This window comes from Astyanax mexicanus, chromosome 1 (genome assembly GCF_023375975.1).
Source record: "Astyanax mexicanus isolate ESR-SI-001 chromosome 1, AstMex3_surface, whole genome shotgun sequence".
NCBI lineage: Eukaryota > Metazoa > Chordata > Actinopteri > Characiformes > Acestrorhamphidae > Astyanax > Astyanax mexicanus.
Window position 1 is genome coordinate 129,297,562 of NC_064408.1, and position 21,229 is coordinate 129,318,790.

Consider the following 21,229-nt stretch of genomic DNA (forward strand, 5'->3'; position numbering starts at 1 on the left):
AGCATTAGCTTAGCCTGGCTGGTTACCGTTCCGGCTATCAGACTGCGACCGAGGTGACTGAGGATTTTCTTTTCCTCTTTGTTTTTCCACAAAATACGAGTCAGTGCTGCGGGAGAGAGTACCTTAGCTGGGCGCTAGCCTGTGCTAAGCTAATGCTAATGCTGCTGCTGCTGGTGGTGGAGGCGATGGTTCAAAACTGTCCTGTGTGTATAAATACGCCGTTACTCGGCAACGCGTCCGCGGAGTGATACAGATTTAGTGTGAGAAGGCCCTGCTGTAATCACAAACCGCAGCACGGTTGGAGCACTTCTCAACCAATCAGATTGTGAGGTCGGAACTAACTGTTGTATAAATGTCTAAAAACCCCAAAACAATATAAGCATAAACTAATAAGCTAGCTAACGCGAAGTGACGTGGTGGGTTTACCCAAACATTATATTATTTTATGATTATAACCCAAATAACTTTTCTCAGTCAATAAACGGAAACACTAACATTTGTACAGCAAATTTCCATGACTTTTCCAAAACGTTCTGGGTATTTTTATTTTTCTAAAACGTATCCAGGCCTGGAAATTGCTATTTTCTAATTCTATGACTTTTCCAGGTTTTCGAACCCTATAATGAATAAACATGTTGATGGACCTGTGAGTGTATTAACAGCCAGGAGGCCATAGAGCATGTTTTTATTCAGTGTTCTAAATACAACCTAGAACAACAAAGACTAGTTGCTCCACTAGAGAGAAAAAACAGATCCAGTTCAGTCTAAAGCGCATTATTCAGTTAAATACAGGTGATATCTGCTTCAAATACTTTAGTAGGAACCTGAAAATACAGGGCTAATCAACAGGATTTAGGTTTGACCATAAGGAGAAAATTTTAGTAAATATAATAATAATTTTAGGAAAATGTTATATAAACAAATCTAAAGTTGCTTAAAAGATGCTCTTATTACAAACTTTAGTTTATTCAGACTTAAATAATTATATACACATACTGACTAATTTTTGCCAAATTAAATATAAGAAAGGTCATAAATCCATAAATATTTTACGCTTTTCCATTTTAATTGAATCCCATTTGGTTTGCTTTTTATTTGTGTTTTTGTTTTGATGTGCGTCTTATGATGGTTGTATGCTGTGTATTTGCTGTGTGTTTATTGTGTTCTTTATCCTAAAAATGATTTGTTTTTTCTTCTTCTATTTAGTTTTATTTAATACCACTCCAGTCCAGATGGTGGCGGTAATGTAACTGTAAAAATAACAGGAAGAAGAAGAGGAAGAGTAATACAGTCTAGGAGAGCAGGCTTTGTGTTTGGTTTTCAGGAATAATCTGCTTTTCTCTTAACTGGATTCAGTGTTTTATTTCTTGGTAAATAGTGAGGTAATTATAAGCTAGAGTTATAGTGTAAAGTGGATCTTAAATAGTTTAGTCCCAACACTTCCCTGGTTGAGTAGAGTTACAACGTTTACAGACGAGAAACAGATTTACTCCAGTTTTCACATTATATCTTCTTTTCTCCTGCTTTACTCCAGTCTTCTCCAGATTACTGCAGGAGGAGACCGTTTTTAGAAGGTAAGTGAAGAGTTAAATTATTGTTGTAAATAAGTTCGAGCTGACGTGCTGAGAGCGTTCACGTAACTTAAGAAAAACATTCTGGGACCGTTAAGAAAACTGGACAGATGAACGTTATAAGAACGTTTATAAACAGTGTTCTGATAACATTTCACTACAGTACAAAACGTCCTGTAAATGTTAAGAAAACTGCAGAAATTCGAGTAGAGCATTCCAGGAAACTTTCTTACAACAAAAATACAACGTTAATCTAAAATTTCTAATAATAATTTTATCGGCTGGGCAGAATGAATTATGGGCACACCATTATTCCCCCGCGTTTTCCGTTCCACCTTAAATGCAGAACTGCAGCTGGTTCTGCAGATGGATCATCTCTTCTAAACTGAAGAAAAGTGATGATTGAATGTTTGATTATGAGGCTGAAATGAGGGAATGTCAGTAAAATGTGGGATCTGCGTTAGGTAGCTTGTTTGGACAACATTCCAGATGTTCCGCGTTTTACCGAGTCCGGCTTGGATTTCCAAACTCCAGCGTCTCCGATAGATCTCTCTTTCTCTCTCTCTCTCTCTCTCTCTCTTACTCTTTCAGTCTTTCCCAGATCTCCAACTTCTCCTTATTGCACTGCTCACATTGGCGGTTGTATCTGCTGTGTATTTGACCTGTTATTGTATCTGTGTTAGATTGTATCGTATACAAAATTCATAAAAATAAATAAGCAGATGGACCGCGGTGTCTTGTTTTTCCTAAAAACAAAATGATTTGTTTTTTTCTTCTTCTATTTAGTTTTATTTAGTACCACTCCAGTCCAGATGGTGGCGGTAATGTAACTGTAAAAATAACAAGAAGAGGAAGAGTAATACAGTCTAGGAGAGCAGAGTTTGTGTTTGGTTTTCAGGAATAATCTGCTTTTCTCTTAACTGGATCCAGTGTTTTATTTCTTGGTAAATAGTGAGGTAATTATAAGTTAGAGTTATAGAGTTATAGTGTAAAGTGGATCTTAAATAGTTTAGTCCCAACACTTCCCTGGTTGAGTGGAGTTACAACGTTTACAGACGAGAAACAGATTTACTCCAGTTTTCACATTAAATCTTCTTTTCTCCTGCTTTACTCCAGTCTTCTCCGGATTACTGCAGGAGGAGACAGTTTTTAGAAGGTAAGCGAAGAGTTTAATTATTGTTGTAAATAAGGTCGAGCTGACGTGCTGAGAGCGTTCACCTAACTTAAGAAAAACATTCTGGTGCCGTTAAAAAAAAAATGGAAAATGAACGTTATAAGAACGTTCATGTTCTGAGAACGTTTCCTATAGCCTTACAAAACGTAAATATCGAGAAAATGGTGAAATTACAGAATTTTTACAACAACAATACAACGTTATCTGAAAATTCTAATAATATTTTTTAGCTGGGCAGAATTAATTAGTTATAAGAACAGCATTTCCCCCGCTTTTTCCAATCTATCTTAAATGCAGTATGGTAGGAGCGTTTAGTAGCCTGGCATGTGATGTTTTCCTGCCGCTGGCATCTTCCAGTTTTCTGTGACACATTCCACTTTTCTGGCTTAAATATGAAACTTTCTCCGAGGAGCTTATTCCACTTTAGCGGACTTCACTAAATATTGATAAACTTACATTTTGAATGTTGCTGGGATGTGTAAAACGGCACATAGCTTAGCTAACTCTACTATTGCTGTCGGATTTGCAGCGTTAAGACTTGTAACAAACGAGAGTTAAGGCTACTGGGCTAGCAGTGTAGACTAATTGCCACTCCCGAGTGTAATATGCCTCAGAATATGCCACTCCTGATTGTGATATGCCAATGCTAGGTGTGATATGCTAAAACTGTGGTGATTTGTTGCTTAGTGTTACTGGCATTCTCTTTAGTTGCTTAACTTGTAGTATTAGCAGCTAGATGTTATTACCAGGTCAAGGTGGCCACGCCCCTATCCCTAGGGGCACAGTCACAATATATGTGCATTTTGGTAAGTGCAAACACAATGGACTATATCACGATTATTAAATGATTGAGGTCATGTCCATTTATTGAACGTTAAGTTGATATTGTAATTTTTGAGCCTAGTTAAGCAACTAACTTGCTTAGTAGTAGCTACACGGACTTGATACCCCTCTGCATGTATTTTATGAATGATTAATTAAATAAATACACACTGTAGGAAAACCCATAATGCATCGTTTTCTGATAATAAAAATAAATAAATAAACTGAACTTCGTGGCCAGTGTGGCATCAGAGTGCTATTTCATAATCCGTGTATCATTCGTTCAATTAATATATTTAATTGAGAATCAAATCGAATAATTAGAAAAAATCTGTTTCATTTTTCGTTTTTAAAAGCCGAATTTGATGTAGATTTTATGTGGGGAGAGGCTGTGAAAGGCAAACTCAATTCAGAGCCTCTTCATTCTATACCCCCTAACCATTGCGGGTTGCACAACTAGTATTTTTACTAGTCTATTCGTTATTTAAAAAAGTAGTGGACTACTCGTTTGCATAAGTAAAGCAAAACATATTTGTAAAATAGTTTTTTAAACAGCTGAACAGGCTCCAAATCACAGCTACATTTTCAATGTTTCTTTGGCATCGCCTTTAAAAAGGAAAATTAATACATTTGCAAAGTACTACAGCTGCTAATGGTCTTACTGTCCATCCACACCGATTTCCATATTTTTTAAAAATGCTGCCTCAATGTAATAAATAATTCCTTGGATGTAATTAATAGGGCTGGACCCGAATATTCGGATATTCGTTCGTTGAGTAGGTATTCGGTTTTTAATTTTGGTATTCGGATATTCGTTTTTTTTCTCCTTTCCAGAGTTCCACCTCACTCTAACCACTTCTGTTTTCGCGGGTGCCGTCAGAATATCTTACGCGCGGGACAGAACTGAACTGTTATTGGCTGGAGCGGGAGTTTAATCCAGACGATGCGGGAGCAAATTAATAAATAGTTAAGAAAACTGTAATAATTGTAAAAAATAAAAAAAAAAACCTAAAGAAAACTCTCAACGCGCAGGATGGACCGACACACACACGCACACACCGATGGTGTTTGGACTGGGGTAAGGAACGGGACCGCACTATGTGGCGGGCGGGCGCGGGATTAAAAGAAGCAATTTTTTTGCGGAGCGGTAACGAGACAGAAACGCGGGAGCGTGGAAGAGTGGGTTTAAAAATCAGTCTCGCGCAGACCTCTATTATACATGATAAAAAAAATGCAGGCTCTTCGAAACTGATTTATATAATAAAACGTAAGGGGTAATGTGGCAACAGTAGGGGCTAAATCGGTTACAAAAGCCTGGCCTACAAAAATGATGTCTGAACGAATTTCCTCTTATCTAATATAATTTAAAATGGTTTAAAAATATAAAATAATTTCTAAGCAAACGAAATATTTAATATTGAGCTTATAGCCCAAGTGCAAAAATACAAAATCAGTAATACGGCTATGCCCTGCACAATGCTTAAACCGAAATAGACCAAGTACAATAACGTCATTAACAATGACTTTCCTCTACTCTAATATAATTTAACATGGTTTAAAAATATAAAATAATTTCTAAACAAACGAAATATTTAATATTGAGCTCATAGCCCAAGTGCAAAAATACAAAATCAGTAATATGCCCTGCACAAAACCTTTAACCGAAATAGACCAAGTACAGTTTACAATGACTGTCCTCTAATATAATTAACAATGTTTAAGAATATAAAATACTTCCTGAACAAACGTTTTTTTTTTGTTTGTTTTTTTAAGCAAATAGCCTAAGTGTGAAAACACAAACAGCAATTTACTGGGCTGGCTTGCGCAGCGGAGAAACCGTGCAGCAGCAGCCTCCTAGCCTGCTTACGCAGCGGATAAGCCGCGTGTGGGGCAGAAGAAATTCCGGGATGAAAACACAAAGAAATCTGAGCTAAAAACACAGAAAAAATATGGGGGATAAAAACACCAAAAATCCGGGGTGAATATGTCTCGTCGGTCAGAGCAAATTGAACATTTTTCAGTGGATTAAAGGGGCCGTGATTTGCTTTTTTTAATTTATTTTTTTACCTCTTTTTTTAAAAACGAATATTCGAATATTCGCTTCGAATCAGTGCCGAATATCCGGAGCTCAAAAAACGCTATTCGGGCCAGCCCTAGTAATTAATATGTTTACTTATATATAGTAAATAATCCTCTTGATTTAATAAAGAATCTTTTTCTTAATACATAATTCCTTCAGTTTTAATAAACACTTCCGTTTAAATTTTTATGTTACTTTTATAAATAATTGCCTCAGTTTTATTAAACCGTCTGCTAATTTAATAAATAATTGCCTTAGTTTTTTAAACTGTTCTGTTAATGTAATAATGTAATAAAGAAGTTTTAATAAATCATTCTGTTAATATAATAAATAATTCCTTCAGTTTTATTAAACCTTCTATTAATTTAATAAATAATTCCCTTAGTTTTAGAAAACATTTGTTACTTTAATAAATAATTGCCTCAGTTTTATTAAACCGTTCTGTTAATTTAATAAATTTATTCCCTCAGTGTTAATAAACCGTTCTGTTAATTTAATAAATTTATTCCCTCAGTGTTAATAAACCGTTCTGTTAATGTTAATACTTTCCTTAGTTTTAATAAAACATTCTGTTAATTTAAGAAATAGTTCCCTCAGTTTTAATCATTATTTTAAATGTAATAATTCTCTCAGTTTTAATAAATCTTTCTTTTAAATGTAATAATTCTCTTAGTTTAAATAAATCTTTCTTTTAAATGTAATAATTCTCTCAGTTTTAATAAATCTTTCTTTTAAATTTAATATTTGCCTCAGTTTTAATAAAACGTTCTGTTCATTTAATAAACAAATTTCTTTGTTTTAATTAATCGTTCTGTTCATTTATTAAATAATTCCCTCCGTTTGAATACATATTTTTCTATTTTACAATAGTTAGTACCGACCTCATAATATGGGGTCCGTTTCCTTAAAGCGCAGTTGCTAACTACGTTAGCATTTTACATAGTCTGGACGATGCAGCTGCGACGCAGGTGTTTCCCAAAAGCGTAGTTGGAACTATGGAGGTAACCATGTTAGTAACTTACATAGTGCGAACCTTAGTTAAGCTACTCAGGTGTTTCCCAGAACCGTAGTTCCAGCGAACCTTCGCAACTACAACTTCAGCTGCGTCGTTCCAACTACAGCTCTAGACCTGTCGTTAGGCGCTTGTCTTTAAAATTTAGCTTTATATGGCAAACATAAATCCAGTGTAGTGAAAAAAGTGCACTGAAGTGCTCTTTAGGTAAAATGCATTTTACAATCTTGTAAAGATGTATGCCAATTATTCAAGCAAGCATCTCTTGAGTAAAGATAACTTCTGCTGTGGACATTTATGAATTAGTGAGTTTTTTTAAACCCACTGTGCTATATGCACTCTCTGAATAAGGGTACCAAATTGTCACTGGAGTGATACTCTAAAATGGCTTTAACGTAAACACCAGTACCTTAAAGACCTTTAAGATTATTTGTATTTTTTGTACCCAGCGAAACAAATGTTTCCATACAGTAGGCAAGAATGTTTCTTTTAATAATATATTCACAAGAAGAAAAAATAGGTAAAAATGTGTTTTAAAATAAACGTGAAAACTATAGAGACATGTAGTAATTAAGAAAAGAAAGGAAAAAGTAAAAAATGTTACAGTCCAAACACATTGTCAACTCGCCTATACGTATTATCGATTAGACTTTGTTAAATAGTATATATCACTGTAAATACGTAGAAATATGTAGGCTACATTAATAGATATTTTTAATTGCCATTTTAAAAAACATTAAGAGAATAACAACACAATTAGGATTCGAACTAGGCTTCCATTCGGCAGCTGTACCGTCGTAAACGTTACCCTGCCACTGATATATATATATATATATATATATATATATATATATATATATATATATATATATATATATATATATATATATATATATATATATAAAGAAAACGTGTGTTTAAAAGTAACACTGTCACAATTAATAATGAATTCATAGCAATTATTTTGTAGATTTTAATGGCATTTCATTGTTATTGTTGTCGGTTCCTGTTGTGGTGATGATTACCATATAAATAGCCTAATCATATATTAGTAACATGTTTTTGGCATAATATAAGAATCTTTTGGTAGAGGTGGATTTAGGCCTGTACACTGGATAAGGAGATTGATTCAGGAATTTAAAAAAAATAATAATTCAATTAAATAAATTAATATAATAATAATAATAATAATATTCTATTGTTGTCATTATTATTATTATTATTATTATTAATTATCTTGATTCGTTGTTTTCATTCTGTTTGTTCTGCGTTTGTTCTGATTGTAAAATACATTTTACCTAAAGAGCACTTCAGTTTTTTCAATCCACTGGAATTCGACAGGTCTGCTGTAGTTGGAACGACGCAGCTAAACCATGGTAGTTGCGAACGTTCGCTGGAACTACATTGCGTGATTATTATAATTTTCCAGACTATTAATTTGCGGGATTTTTCTACACATATATGTGGTCCCACTCCCACATCGCCTAATTAAACTCCTGCTCCCGCCAGTAACAATTAAATTCTGTCCCGTGCCACAAGATATTCTGACAGGTCCTGCAAGTGCAGACATCTTTCTGCACCTTTGCTGCTGCTTTTGTTTCCTCCGACTAGTCGACTGCTCCCCACTCTGGGGTGCGTTTCCCGTACAACGACGGAGCCTAGCATTGAACTAACGTGGTAACGATGCATCGTTAAACTAACTAACATCTGAAGTACGACCGTTTCCCGAAACCATCGTACTTTGTTGGTACCACAGAAGTCTGAACTATGTTGGTTTAAACCACCGTGGTCTTAACTAGGGTGTTTCCAGATGTGTTCGGCCAGACTTTCCCAGCAGAAAACGTGCAAAACTCACACTCTTTAAAATATTATGCCAAAAATATGTTTCTAATGTATCATTTAGGCTATTTATATTGTAATTATCACCAGAACATAACGGACAACAATACTATTAATAAAATAACAATGAACTGCAAGTAAAATGTACACAATAATTGCTACCCACTAAGGACACTGGGCCAGATCCGTTTTGAATTGTGCCGGATCTGGGCCAGATCCTTTTTGCTATCTGGGTATATATTAATTATTATTTGTAACAGACAGTGTTACTTATAAAAAGCATACACATATTTGCTATTGCAATATTTTTAAAAAATAAAATAATCACCATTCTGAATGAGTCTTATTAAAATGAGACATGAGAAATGTGTTTTACTCAGTGGTTCAGCAGAGCGCCTACGACGGTGCAGCGCGCGGTGTTCTGTCGAATTGTGCAACCCATCGAGATGTGCATCTCAACACCAGCGCCCATGCGTGGAAACATTTTTTATTAATTTATTGTTTTTTTTTTATGGTAATTCTGTTCTTTTTGGGTGCATTAAACAACCAGAAACCCCTTGCCATTATTTCTAGTATTACAAATGCGTAAATGACAGCTGATGATAATGAAAGTAATAATAAGTTAGCAATAATACAAAAAATAAGGTTTATAATCCCCCCTAATAACCCTATACTGTTTCCTGATATTTTGATTCAGGCTTTCCAAATATTCTACGGAAAGCATGTTTAAATATGGGGCTTTTTCTAGCAATTTTATATTTAAAAATTAAATATGCACTAGGGTAGTACGGTTTGACAGGGTAGCAAAACTCGACAGAACACCGGATGGAAGCCTAGTCCAAATCCTAGTCGTGGTTTTATTCTCTTAATGTTTTTTTTTCATAATGGCAATTAATGTTATTATTTTTACATATATATTAATGTAGCCTACATATTTCTACGTATTTCCTGTAATATATTATTTAACAAATACTAATTGATAACATTTGTATAGGCCTAGAAACACACGTTTGGCAGTGTTAAATCAACACTGTTAGTGTAAAATTAACACTTATTAAACTTTACACTCTCAGTGTTAATATAACACTAACAGTGTTGATTTAACACTGCCAAATTTCCTGTGTATTGGCTAAATAATACATTTTCTTTATTCACACTCTGTCTGGCCCTGTTACCTCCGGAGGATAATTAGGTAATTCAAAACGCCTGCTTATTGCATATCTTATTCACAGAGTGCATATAGCACAGTGGGTTTAAAAAAATAATTATTACCTATTTCATAAATTTTCACAGCACAAGTTATCTTTACTCAAGAGATGCCTGCTTGAATAATTGACATACATCTTTCCAAGACTCTAAAATACATTTTAGCTAAAGAGCACTTCAGTGCACTCTTAAGACTACACTGAATTCATGTTTGCCAAATAAAGCTAATTGTTAAAGACAGACTGAATTTTATTATCTTACCTGTCATGGGCGCACATGGGTAAAAGTGAAGTGGCTCAATTAATGTAATTAACACAAACATAAAAAAATAGGTACACTTGACATCTTAAATCCGCGTGCAGCAATATTAATGTGATTTATCAGCTTTCTGAATCCTACCGTGCATCGTCTGCACTAATCTCCAGGAACTAAGCTCCTAACGACAGGTCTAGAGCTGTAGTTGGAACGACGCAGCTGAACCACGGTAGTTGCGAACATTCGCTGGAACTATGGTTTTGGGAAACACCTGAGTAGCTTAACTAAGGTTCGCACTATGCAAGTTACTAACGTGGTTACCTCCATAGTTCCAACCACGCTTTTGGGAAACACCTGCGTCGCAGCTGCATCGTCCAGACTATCTAAGTTGCTAACGTAGTTGGTAGGGGTGGGAATCGTTTACTATCTCACGATTCGATTCGATTCCGATTTTGGGGGCCACGATTCGATTCAAAATCGATTTTTGATTCAAAACGATTTGAATTATAAAAATTTCTGCTTCTGGCTTATGAATCTTATTGAAAAAAAACCCTCCATAATATACACTGGTCCTGGAGCAGGTAATGTGTTACAAAAACAATAAAATGTGCAGGAATGTGGGTCCTCAGTGACAGAGGAATCACTGGGATATCACAATGACGTTAATGAACAATAAATAAATAATAAATAACACTGCTTTATTACCAGGCTACTAGCGGTGGTGTGTAGGTGACGCTGCTGGGCTGATGTGATGATAGCAGTGGAGCGCTAAAGTTCAGGAGCAGCTGCTGATTAACTAGTTAATTTTAGGTCGTTGTATTTCTTCAGAAAGGGGGCAGGAGGTGGAGAAATTAATTCATATGGTCCATTCCTTAATTCCTCTGTGATGAGGAGCTGAAATTAGCTCTGATTAGCTTATTGTATTTTTCCGTTCCGCCTTAAATGCTGCAGCCCGCTGCCACCTGTAGCGTTATTTAAGGTGGAACTGGAAAGTTAGCTAGTTAGCTAGCTAACAGTTACTGAAACTAACTACTAGCGATCTTTTTTATGCTTGTTCTGAAGCATTCTGCCATAAAACATTGAAACTACACGTTAATCTAATGTAATATAGTGCTTGTTCTGCCATCTTACCGGTGATTCTCAAACACCTACGCTCTGTGTGTGTCTGGAAGATCTCCGTTTGAAAGGACAAGCGCTATCCCCAGGGTTGCCAGGTCCAACAAAAATACCCAGCCCAAAATCAGTCTAAAACCCGCCCCTCGGAATCGATTTTGGGACATTTTAAATCGATTCTGAATCGTAGTAAATGAGAATCAAGATTCTTATGTGAATCGATTTTTTGGCACACCTCTAGTAGTTGGTTAGTGTGTTAGTCAGTACCCCCACAATCTTTAATCCTGTTCTTCCTTGTGCACCATATGGCTAGTTCTGCAGTACCATATAAAACGTTTAAAATCAACACTATTTTTTAGCCACGGAATAATTAGGGCCATGAATAAAAAAATCTTAATAATAGAGCCTAAAAAATTCAAGCCCCAATTCTTAATTAAAATCAGAATCGGACCCAGCCGTGCACACTGGAGAAACACATGGAAAACTGTCACCCACGCTCTTCTCAGTGGGTCTCTTGTACAGCGACCGCCAGATATCTTTAGGGGAAGAGTCAGTCCCAACAACCACTGTCCACTTAGTCTCTTTAAGATATCTTAAATACAGCCAGTATACAATACCCCCCTTCTGGAGCATGTTGAAATGGCTGAGCACAACTGTAAACATATGAATATAATTGTATCCAAAGATTCTTGAGGTATGTTTATGTTAAGTGTTGTTTTAAATAAGTGGAACATTTATAGATCTGGGCAAGTGAGCGAATTGTAAACGCAGTCATTACAGTTCAGTAAATGAGGTTGTGTTTGGAGACTAATGTGTGGCGGGGGTACGGGGGATGGGTTGTGTCGGAAATCCACCATCAGCTCTGTTAAAAAGGCCAGCAGGAGGCGCCATCTAGCTGCCAATGACTGAAGTTATTGTTCAGGCATATTTGTGGACAGCCGTGTTGCAAAAAATCTAAGTGGGCGGCACTTTATAGTCCAATTCATAATCAATTTTGTCAATAGAACCCATGGTTCATGACTTATGAATCAAAACATAAAATGCTTTGCTATAGCACCACCATCAGGCCAATGAAGGCATGCTTTGGTGGTTTAGTCACAGCTACTGTACCTTGTGTCCAAATATGTTCTTTCTAGCCCTTACAGTTTTTGCTCCAGATCCTGTTTTAGCCGAGAAAAATAATAATAACAAAAGAAAAAACATACAATTCGAATAAGTAGTGCTGGGACCTTAAAAATATGTATTAAACAAACGTACAACATAAATTTACCTCATGAGTGCTACAGGTGCTTCTCTTATTATAAATTTACCGTAGCATGGGTAATTATAGTTACAAGTATACATCAGAAATGCTTTTCTAATAATTTATATGTATAAATATAAAAGTTCCCCAGAATGGCTTTTATAATTATACAATAACTGCTGTCTGAATTCGGAATTAGAGGTCGTGTGCTGAGGACAGTAGTGAAGGAGTTGTCAGATGTAGCTGAAAGATCTAGTCAGTGGTTGTGGTTCAGAAGGGCTGAGGCTACGTGGGGAAGGGAATGAGTTTGTGCTTCAACAGCAGGCTTGGAGGGGGGTGGGTCTGGGACGCCAGACTTCACTGTTAAGCCTTCTGGAGGTGTCGTGGGCTTAATTCAGTGAACCACTGACGAAGAAAGGTGCCTACCTGATGACCCCTGAGAAGAGCTTGCACTAAAGTTGGTGTTTAGAGTTTGGATGAAGGGGATTGGTGTGGTCCTGCTGTTCTTGTAGTAATTTGTCTTGTGAGTTTTGCAGACGTCTGAGTACTTGGCAGTTGAGGCACGGACCATGAACATAGTTCGCTAAGCTTCTGGATTCTTGTCGAGCCGGTATCAGATGGTAGTGGTTGCTGTGTTCACAGGGAGGAAAGACCCTGTGACAGCATGGAAGACAGCTGACAAGAGGGAATAGACCCTAACGGTGCTGCCATGGGCTGTCAATCCATGGTAGCAGCCACCATGTTTAACCATGTGTGTGCAACCAAGCAAGCTACATTGAGAAAGAGAAAAGCAATACCCCAGGAGTCAGCGAGAGCAGGGGTGGAAGATGACTCACAGGCGGGTAACACGTTTACGGACTCTGGAACGGACATGACTACGAGAAGTGGGTTAAGCATAGAGGCAGGTGAACAACACTTTGAACAGAATTGTTTGAGTTCTTCGCTTATTCCCAATTTCGATATCAAGCTAATGTTCGTGGTGTTAGTCTGTATGAACCATACACCGTTTTGTAGTTAAGTTTCAGTTCTGTTACAGTTGTTGTGGAACTGCTTTTTGGCGGAAGGCACAGTCCATATTAAAGCATATTCATTCTTAATTTCTTAAATTTCTTTGATTTATTTTCTTTATTCATTTTGTAAAAAAAAATGTTGTATAAAAGCAATAGAACACTCGAGGTCGTGTGTTATCACGAATAAAAGGCTGTGATCATCTACGGCAGGGGGGGGGCACCTAGGGGTCCGCAGGCTCATCCTCAGAGGGAGACAGTACTCTGTAGTGAGCACTTTAAACCAGGGGTCTCAAACTCGCGGCCCGCATTTTCTGTGAGTGACTTTTCTAATCCTCTTAGCGGCATTTTCTTTGTTAAAAATGACTAGCGACAAATCCAGCTTCTATTACTGGTGTTTTTTTTTGTAGCTGCTTGTGTTCTATCACTCTTTCTGACTTCTATCGCAGTTTCTGTCCAGCGGGTGCTGCTGAGCCCCTTCACCGTCACAAAACACTCACAGGCAGACACACTCCACACTAACCTCGCGCCAGTTGCGCCAGTCCCTAGCTAGGTAGCAAGCTGCACATAATGTCAGACAGTTTTAATGTTGTGGACCGAATTTTGGCGAAGCCATTTGATAGACTTGCTTACGAAGAAAAACTTAGGAGTTAAACAGCAGGGCAGATCAACTCCTCAGATTAATTTAGAGCAAAAGGTGGGGTCTGTCCTGGTATGACAAAGTGAGCTGTCTGACTGGAAGTGCTGTAACAATTAAAATGTACTGTTGGCCTCTTGATGAAACTATCTCAGGGAGGGTAGAATTTACATGTAAATAAACCGACACATTTTAAGATGTAGGCCGAAATTGAGCTTCCCGTCCTTTTTTTTAACTCTTTATTTATGCAACATTTTGAAATGCTAGCTTCCCCTCTTTGAAAGATCAGCATTCGCCACTGCTCAAATGTGCTGTTACCAAAAATGCAGCTGTTTTTGACTGTTGGGCAAATTGTATAGACTGAATGTTTTATGCTTTTTAAAGTGAAAGCTGATGCAAAAATACAAATTGAAAAAATGTATGAAACATACATACAACATACATTTACATTTGCTATTCTAGTTTTACTATAGAGGTGCTTCTCTTATTATAAATGTACTTTAGCATGGGTAATTGTATTTACAAATATACATCAGAAATATTTTTCTAATAATATATTAGAATAAATATAAACGTTTCCCCACAATAGCTTTTATAATTATGCGTTTATATGCAGTCATATATATCATCTAGGAATTATATTCTAAATATATTGCAATCAAAGTTAACCTAGGCTAACTCAGAAATGCTTTTCTTAGCATACATTTATCTCAGCTGGACAATGGTAATGTTAAATTTACCATGGCAGTGCTTTTCTAACCACAATTTACCGGAAACCTTGTCCAAAATGTGTTGCTTAAAATCGTATTTGATTTACTTTATACAAGGACAGTGTAAAAATGTAGCCTCACATTTGCCAGCTGCCTGCCATTGCTGTAAAAAAAATTGCATGTAGATTTCCATTCCTGATTGCAGGCTCCCAATTTCCTGTTTGCCAGGGAAGAGATTTGCATTTTGCACCACAAACTGGAAATGAGTTTGGGTTTTGTTTTTTCTTTGCTTTTTCCAGAACTGAATATCATCCTGTTCCAGGTCTCCTGCTCCTAGTGTCGACTTCCCAAACTGTTTCAAATTTAGCTATGGAAAAACACTCAACCAGAACATTTCACACAGAGGTTAAACTAGAAGAAGGAACAAACACGGCATCCACAAAAATCTCCAATGCTCTGCAAACATCCTCGCCTACCCCTCCCAAACAAATGCAGAAAAGTACGGGCAAGAAACTCTGCTCAGACTGTGGGAAGAGTTTTAGTCAACAGAGTCATCTCCAACAACACCAGCGCATTCACACTGGAGAGAAACCGTATCACTGCTCAGACTGTGGGAAGAGTTTTAGTTATCAGAATCTTCTCCAACGACACCAGCGCATTCACACTGGAGAGAAACCGTATCACTGTTCAGACTGTGGGAAGAGTTTTAGCCGTCAGAGTACTCTCCAACAACACCAGCGCATTCACACTGGAGAGAAACTGTATCACTGCTCAGACTGTGGGAAGAGTTTTAGCCGTCAGAGTACTCTCCAAAAACACCAGCGCATTCACACTGGAGAGAAACCGTATCACTGCTCAGACTGTGGCAAGTGTTTTAGTCATCAGAGTTATCTCCATCAACACCAGCGCATTCACACTGGAGAGAAACCGTATCACTGCTCCGACTGTGGAAGGAGTTTTAACTGTCAGAGTAATTTCCAAATACACAGGCACATTCACACTGGAAAGAAACCGTATCACTGCTCAGACTGTGGGAAGAATTTTAGTCATCAGAGTACTCTCCAAATACACCAGCACATTCACACTGGAGAGAAACCGTATCACTGCTCAGACTGTGGGAAGAGTTTTAGTCATCAGAGTACTCTCCAAATACACCAGCACATTCACACTGGAGAGAAACCGTATCACTGCTCAGACTGTGGGAAGAGTTTTAATCAACTGAGTCATCTCCAACAACACCAGCGCATTCACACTGGAGAGAAACCTTATTACTGTTCAGACTGTGGGAACAGTTTTAGTCGTCAGAGTATCCTTCAACGACACCAGCGCATTCACACTGGAGAGAAACCGTATCACTGCTCAGACTGTGGGAGGAGTTTTAACTGTCAGAGTAATCTCCAAAAACACCAGCGCATTCACACTGGAGAGAAACCGTATTATTGCTCTGAATGTGAGAAGTGCTTCCGGTGTTCAAGTAGTTTGAAGAGACACAAATGCATTAAGATTAGTTATAGAACTGGTCCTTAAAACATCAGTTTAACTTTTCAGGAGTAACAGTTAACTCCAAAAAGAGGTAGCAAACTGGATGTAGAGTAGAAAATCCAGCAAAGGTTTGTGTTTCTATCTAGCAGTTTCTTTTATATGCATTAACCAATACTCACCTTACATTTGATCATTTTTACTCACAGTGTATTTTACACGCATTTATATAGAAGATTAACCAATAATCACAATATATATTCTTTACATATATAGTAAAACATTGTTTGATCATGCATGTGACTAACACAGACTCTATTGTGACAAATTAACCCACATGATACATAAGGCACTTAACTAACACATAGGGTCTATTGTATGGCGGTCTAACCACGCGCCACTAACACATTAACATATAACATATGAGCAGGGGCGTAGCAGCAAATTCTGGGCCCTGTACACCCTCTATGTTAATGGGCCCCTATCCATGCCAGTAAACAAAGGAAAGTGAGCGAAAAAAAAATCAGGATTTTCATGGGCCCCTCTCCCTACTCGGGCCCTGGGTAGTCAGATCCACTTTTCCCCCCACTACCACGCCCATGCATATGAGATCTATTGTGAGACTTGTGTAGCTCATGCTTGAAGCATTTCGTTCACTGCATGTCTCTGACTAACGACCATCAATCATCAGCTAGTGCACTCTGGATGAACTAAATTAATACAAAGGAGGCTTCGGGACGAACAGTGCGGCCTTTCTCTCTGTGCGTGCAAAGTCCTTCACCTACCAAAGCGGGAGGAGGACACGCGCACATAGGGAGGGCGGCACTGTCTAATTACTGAAACAATATCACACTGTCTGACTGGACCCAGTCAATTCTTAAAACAATACCACACTGTCCGGCTGGACACAGTCAAGGCCAAACACTAGTGGTCCGGTCAGACCTGTGAAACTTGAACACTAACACGTGAGATTATGCATACTAACATGAGATGATTTTAGCAACGCCTCATCAGCAGGTTTCACGTCATTTGGGGTATAAACATGGAGTCAGATCAGAGGGGGGTCAGAACTTTTACTGGGACGGCTGATAACTGTCTTGTATGTATTGGTTCTCCTGAATTCAGTAATAAATACTTGGTTTGCTTTCAACTTCACTCCACCTGTCTACGACTCTCTATCAAACGAACACGTAGGGGAGTTGTACCCCGGACGAGAGGTGGGGGTTAACCCACCTTTCATTTTCTTTTCTACAACAGTACTTAAAAATTAAACTAGCTGATTTGAAAGGTGTATTTTAAACTTTTACAGGTTTGCTCCAATCATTTTAATAATTCAAATGCTTTAATAAAAGGACTTATATAACCACTTCTGACGTGATTTCTATAACAATGTTAAAGATAAATGTTAAGAAATTGTTGTGACATTTATGTTAAATCATAAAAATGTCATATGCCTCTTATCACAATGATAAACAATATGAATGAGCTGCTCATTTGTATCAATATTCAGAACATAGTCTAGATTCTTATGGGTTAATCGTGATGGAAAATTAATACTTTAGCTTGCTTAAGTTAACTTACTACTTTTAGTAACTTACCGATAAAAGTAGCTTAGTTAGTGCTAATTCCCTTCCTTTACTTTGTTTCAAATTTTGTTAAACCAGCTACTAGGTAGCCCTAAAGGTAGCCAGAACTAATGAACTAAGACACACTATCGCCAGCTCGCTTCATCCTTCATGACGTAAACATTATGATGACACAAAAATTACCCTCAGGCATTATCATATATCTATCATATGTAATATTTTTATTTACAAACATCTCTTTTCTCCATCTGCTCCCGCGATATACCAAAACAGTATCTGAATGACATGTAACATTCTAAGCCGCTAGGTGGCGCATGTCTAAAACTACGGCTCGTCTAGAACTGCAGATCTAAAACTGCAGGTCTAGAACTGCAGATCTAAAACTGCAGATCTAAAACTGCAGGTCTAGAACTGCAGATCTAAAACTGCAGGTCTAGAACTGCAGATCTAAAACTGCAGGCCTAGAACTGCAGATCTAAAATTGCAGGCCTAGTACTGCAGATCTAAAACTGCAGGTCTAGAACTGCAGGTCTAGAACTGCAGGTCTAGAACTGCAGATCTAAAACTGCAGGTCTAGAACTGCAGATCTAAAACTGCAGGCCTAGAACTGCAGGTCTAAAACTGCAGGTCTAAAACTGCAGGTCTAGAACTGCAGATCTAAAACTGCAGATCTAAAACTGCAGGCCTAGAACTGCAGATCTAAAACTGCAGGCCTAGAACTGCAGGTCTAAAACTGCAGGTCTAGAACTGCAGATCTAAAACTGCAGATCTAAAACTGCAGGCCTAGAACTGTAGATCTAAAACTGCAGGCCTAGAACTGCAGATCTAAAACTGCAGGCCTAGAACTGCAGATCTAAAACTGCAGATCTAAAACTGCAGGCCTAGAACTGTAGATCTAAAACTGCAGATCTAAAACTGCAGGCCTAGAACTGCAGATCTAAAACTGCAGGCCTAGAACTGCAGATTTAAAACTGCAGGTCTAGAACTGCAGATCTAAAACTGCAGGCCTAGAACTGCAGATCTAAAACTGCAGGCCTAGAACTGCAGATCTAAAACTGCAGGCCTAGAACTGCGGTTGGTGCTGCAATAAAGGAAAAAAAACACGAAAGTGCCATTCCAGAAAAACAAGTATTTTAATCTTCGATTTAAAAATATCTAAGGCCAGGGCTTTTCAAACTTTTTCATTCAGTTACTTCTGTTTAAGAGCTGCATATAGGCAGGACTAACTACAGTAGCACATAAATGTGTTTAAACTGTTAATGTAGTATTTTGTAAAATACTTGTTCACATTCAGCTTCACCGCTGTTCAGAAGTTTAAATCAGTTTCCGCCTTCTTTTGACAGATCTGTTAAGGTGATTGGCTGCAGTAAAAATGATGGACAGCTTGTTCTGTCTGAGGATTGGCTTAATAAAAAGTGATTGACAACAAAAGTGTAGTATCTGATTGGCTGCAGTCGAAAATGATTGACACATGCTCCGCCCTTTAGCCACGCCCACTGTGGGCTCCGGTCTGCAGCATTACATAAATGGGAATTTGCGGTATTTCTCGTGTTTTTTATTTATAATTAATTTGTTTTTTTTGGGGGGGTGCATTAAACAACCTGGACGCACTGTCATTGCACAAAAGTGTAAATGGAAACTAATAATTACAATTATTATTATAAATAAATACAAAAGCAGTTTGTAAGGAGCTTTATTTGCCATGTGTGGTGGAAATACCTGTGACGATTAATAAAGACAGATATTAAGTTCTGAGTCGTGTCAGATGAGTAACAAGTTTTTATTTAATGCAAATTATTGAGAGTACAATCAGTCATGAAATCATCACGCTCTGAAGGTGCTCTGAGAGTAACAGTCTCTCAGAGCCATTATTTATCCCCGCTCCGCTGTATCCGGAACCGTAAACCATATATGGACATAGGGTTTCCCGCTTGCAACGGCATCCTTCAAAATCTCCCTTCTATCCCAAGACGGAAACTCCCTTCTGTTCCCAGACAGAGTTTTTTAGGGTTGTTTCCCGTCAGAAATGTCAGCATAACCTCTTCACGTTCACATCCTGGTGTTTACCCAAAATGGTTATCAGACAAGGTTTCTCTGCTAGCTAGCACGTACACAAATGTCGGAATGACCTAAAGAGTAACTCTGCAAAACGAGCTAATATGTAGTGAATTACCACTGTGAATATTAAGTGTGATTAAGCACATCTAATAAAAATAACCATGCATACAAATGATCACATCTAGTGAAATGAACATGCATAAAATGATTACATTTGTCATAACAAGGTGGTTATAATTGTAATAACATGGTGATAATGAAATTTCCCACGTCACATGATACAAATGATTTATGCAATCCAAATCTAATAACGTACATCTACTGGAATTGCACTGGGTATATGCCCTAAAATAGTGCTTCTTTGTATTTTTACACTTAAATATACATTAGGGCAGCATGGTTCGACAAGATAGGACAATTCGACAGAACACCGGCATGCACCGCGGGGAGGTTGCGGTGGAGCAGCCGGCTCATACTGTCATACTGACAGTTTATAAGTCGAGCTCGGGCAGGGTCGAGGCTGGAGACGTCACACCATGCATTGTTTAATATCGCGATATCATCGCCGAAAAAAAAACCCAACGCGATGTCACATTTTTCCAATATAGTGCAGCCCTATTTTCTAATCACATATTTACCGGAACACTTGACCAAAATGCGTTGCTAAAAATTTTATTTAATTTACTTTATACAAGCACACTGTAAAAAGTTTGCCTAATTTTTGCCAGATGCCTGCCATTGCTGTTAAAAATTATCTTAACACTGACATTTGCTGATTGCAGGCTCACAATTTCCTGTTTGCCAAGGAAGAGATTTTCATTTTGCACCAAAAAACTAGAACTGAGTTTGCGTTTTTGTTTTTTCTTTGCTTCTTCCAGAACTGAACACTGACCTGTTCCTGGTCTCCTGCTCCTAGTGTGACTTTTCAAACTGTTGGAAATTTAGCCTTGGACATACACTCAACCACAACATTTCACAAAGAGGTTAAACTAGAAGAAGGAACAAACATGCCTACGCCTCCCAAACAAATGCAGAAAAGTACAGGCAAGAAAAAAACTCACCACTGCTCAGACTGTGGGAAGAGGTTTAGTTATCAGTGTACTCTCCAACGACATCAGCGCATTCACACTGGAAAGAAACCGTATCACTGCTCAGACTGTGGGACGAGTTTTAATCAACAAAATGCTCTCCAACAACACCAGCGCATTCACACTGGAGAGAAACCGTATCACTGCTCAGACTGTGGGAAGAGTTTTAGTCGACAGATTACTCTTCAACTACACCAGCGTATTCACACTGGAGAGAAACCGTATCAATGCTCAGACTGTGGAAAGAGTTTTAACTGTCAGAGTAATTTCCGACAACACCAGCGCATTCACACTGGAGAGAAACCTTATTATTGCTCTGAATGTGAGAAGTGGTTCCGGTATTCAAGTA

At 37.8% G+C, this 21,229-nt stretch overlaps 3 protein-coding genes and 1 pseudogene across 7 annotated transcripts in view; all 4 read left to right on the top strand.

The window, feature by feature from the left end:
* The window catches only part of LOC125780519 (zinc finger protein OZF-like), a 108,810-nt gene that overhangs the window by 85,899 nt on the left and 1,682 nt on the right, over positions 1 to 21,229 (top strand). The window lies entirely within an intron of this gene.
* Positions 1 to 21,229, top strand: part of LOC125785681 (zinc finger protein 850-like) — a 92,606-nt pseudogene that overhangs the window by 64,898 nt on the left and 6,479 nt on the right.
* The window catches only part of LOC125785608 (zinc finger protein 239-like), a 69,784-nt gene that overhangs the window by 42,076 nt on the left and 6,479 nt on the right, over positions 1 to 21,229 (top strand). The window contains exons 4-5 of the mRNA XM_049469508.1: positions 14,969 to 16,279; positions 20,671 to 20,707. Coding sequence (XP_049325465.1) covers positions 15,039 to 16,196 — 1,158 coding nt within the window. The 5' untranslated portion in view covers positions 14,969 to 15,038 and the 3' untranslated portion in view covers positions 16,197 to 16,279; positions 20,671 to 20,707. The remainder of the gene's footprint in view (positions 1 to 14,968; positions 16,280 to 20,670; positions 20,708 to 21,229) is intronic.
* The window catches only part of LOC125780495 (gastrula zinc finger protein XlCGF7.1-like), a 55,305-nt gene continuing 35,197 nt past the window's right edge, over positions 1,122 to 21,229 (top strand). For 3 of the 5 annotated variants that reach the window (XM_049469208.1, XM_049469261.1, XM_049469237.1), the window contains exon 1: positions 1,122 to 1,382. The gene's annotated coding sequence lies outside the window, so the exon portion shown is untranslated. Of the gene's footprint in view, positions 1,383 to 2,395; positions 2,528 to 21,229 lie in introns of those variants that run through there. The other 2 variants (XM_049469216.1, XM_049469256.1) reach the window with 1 other exon arrangement.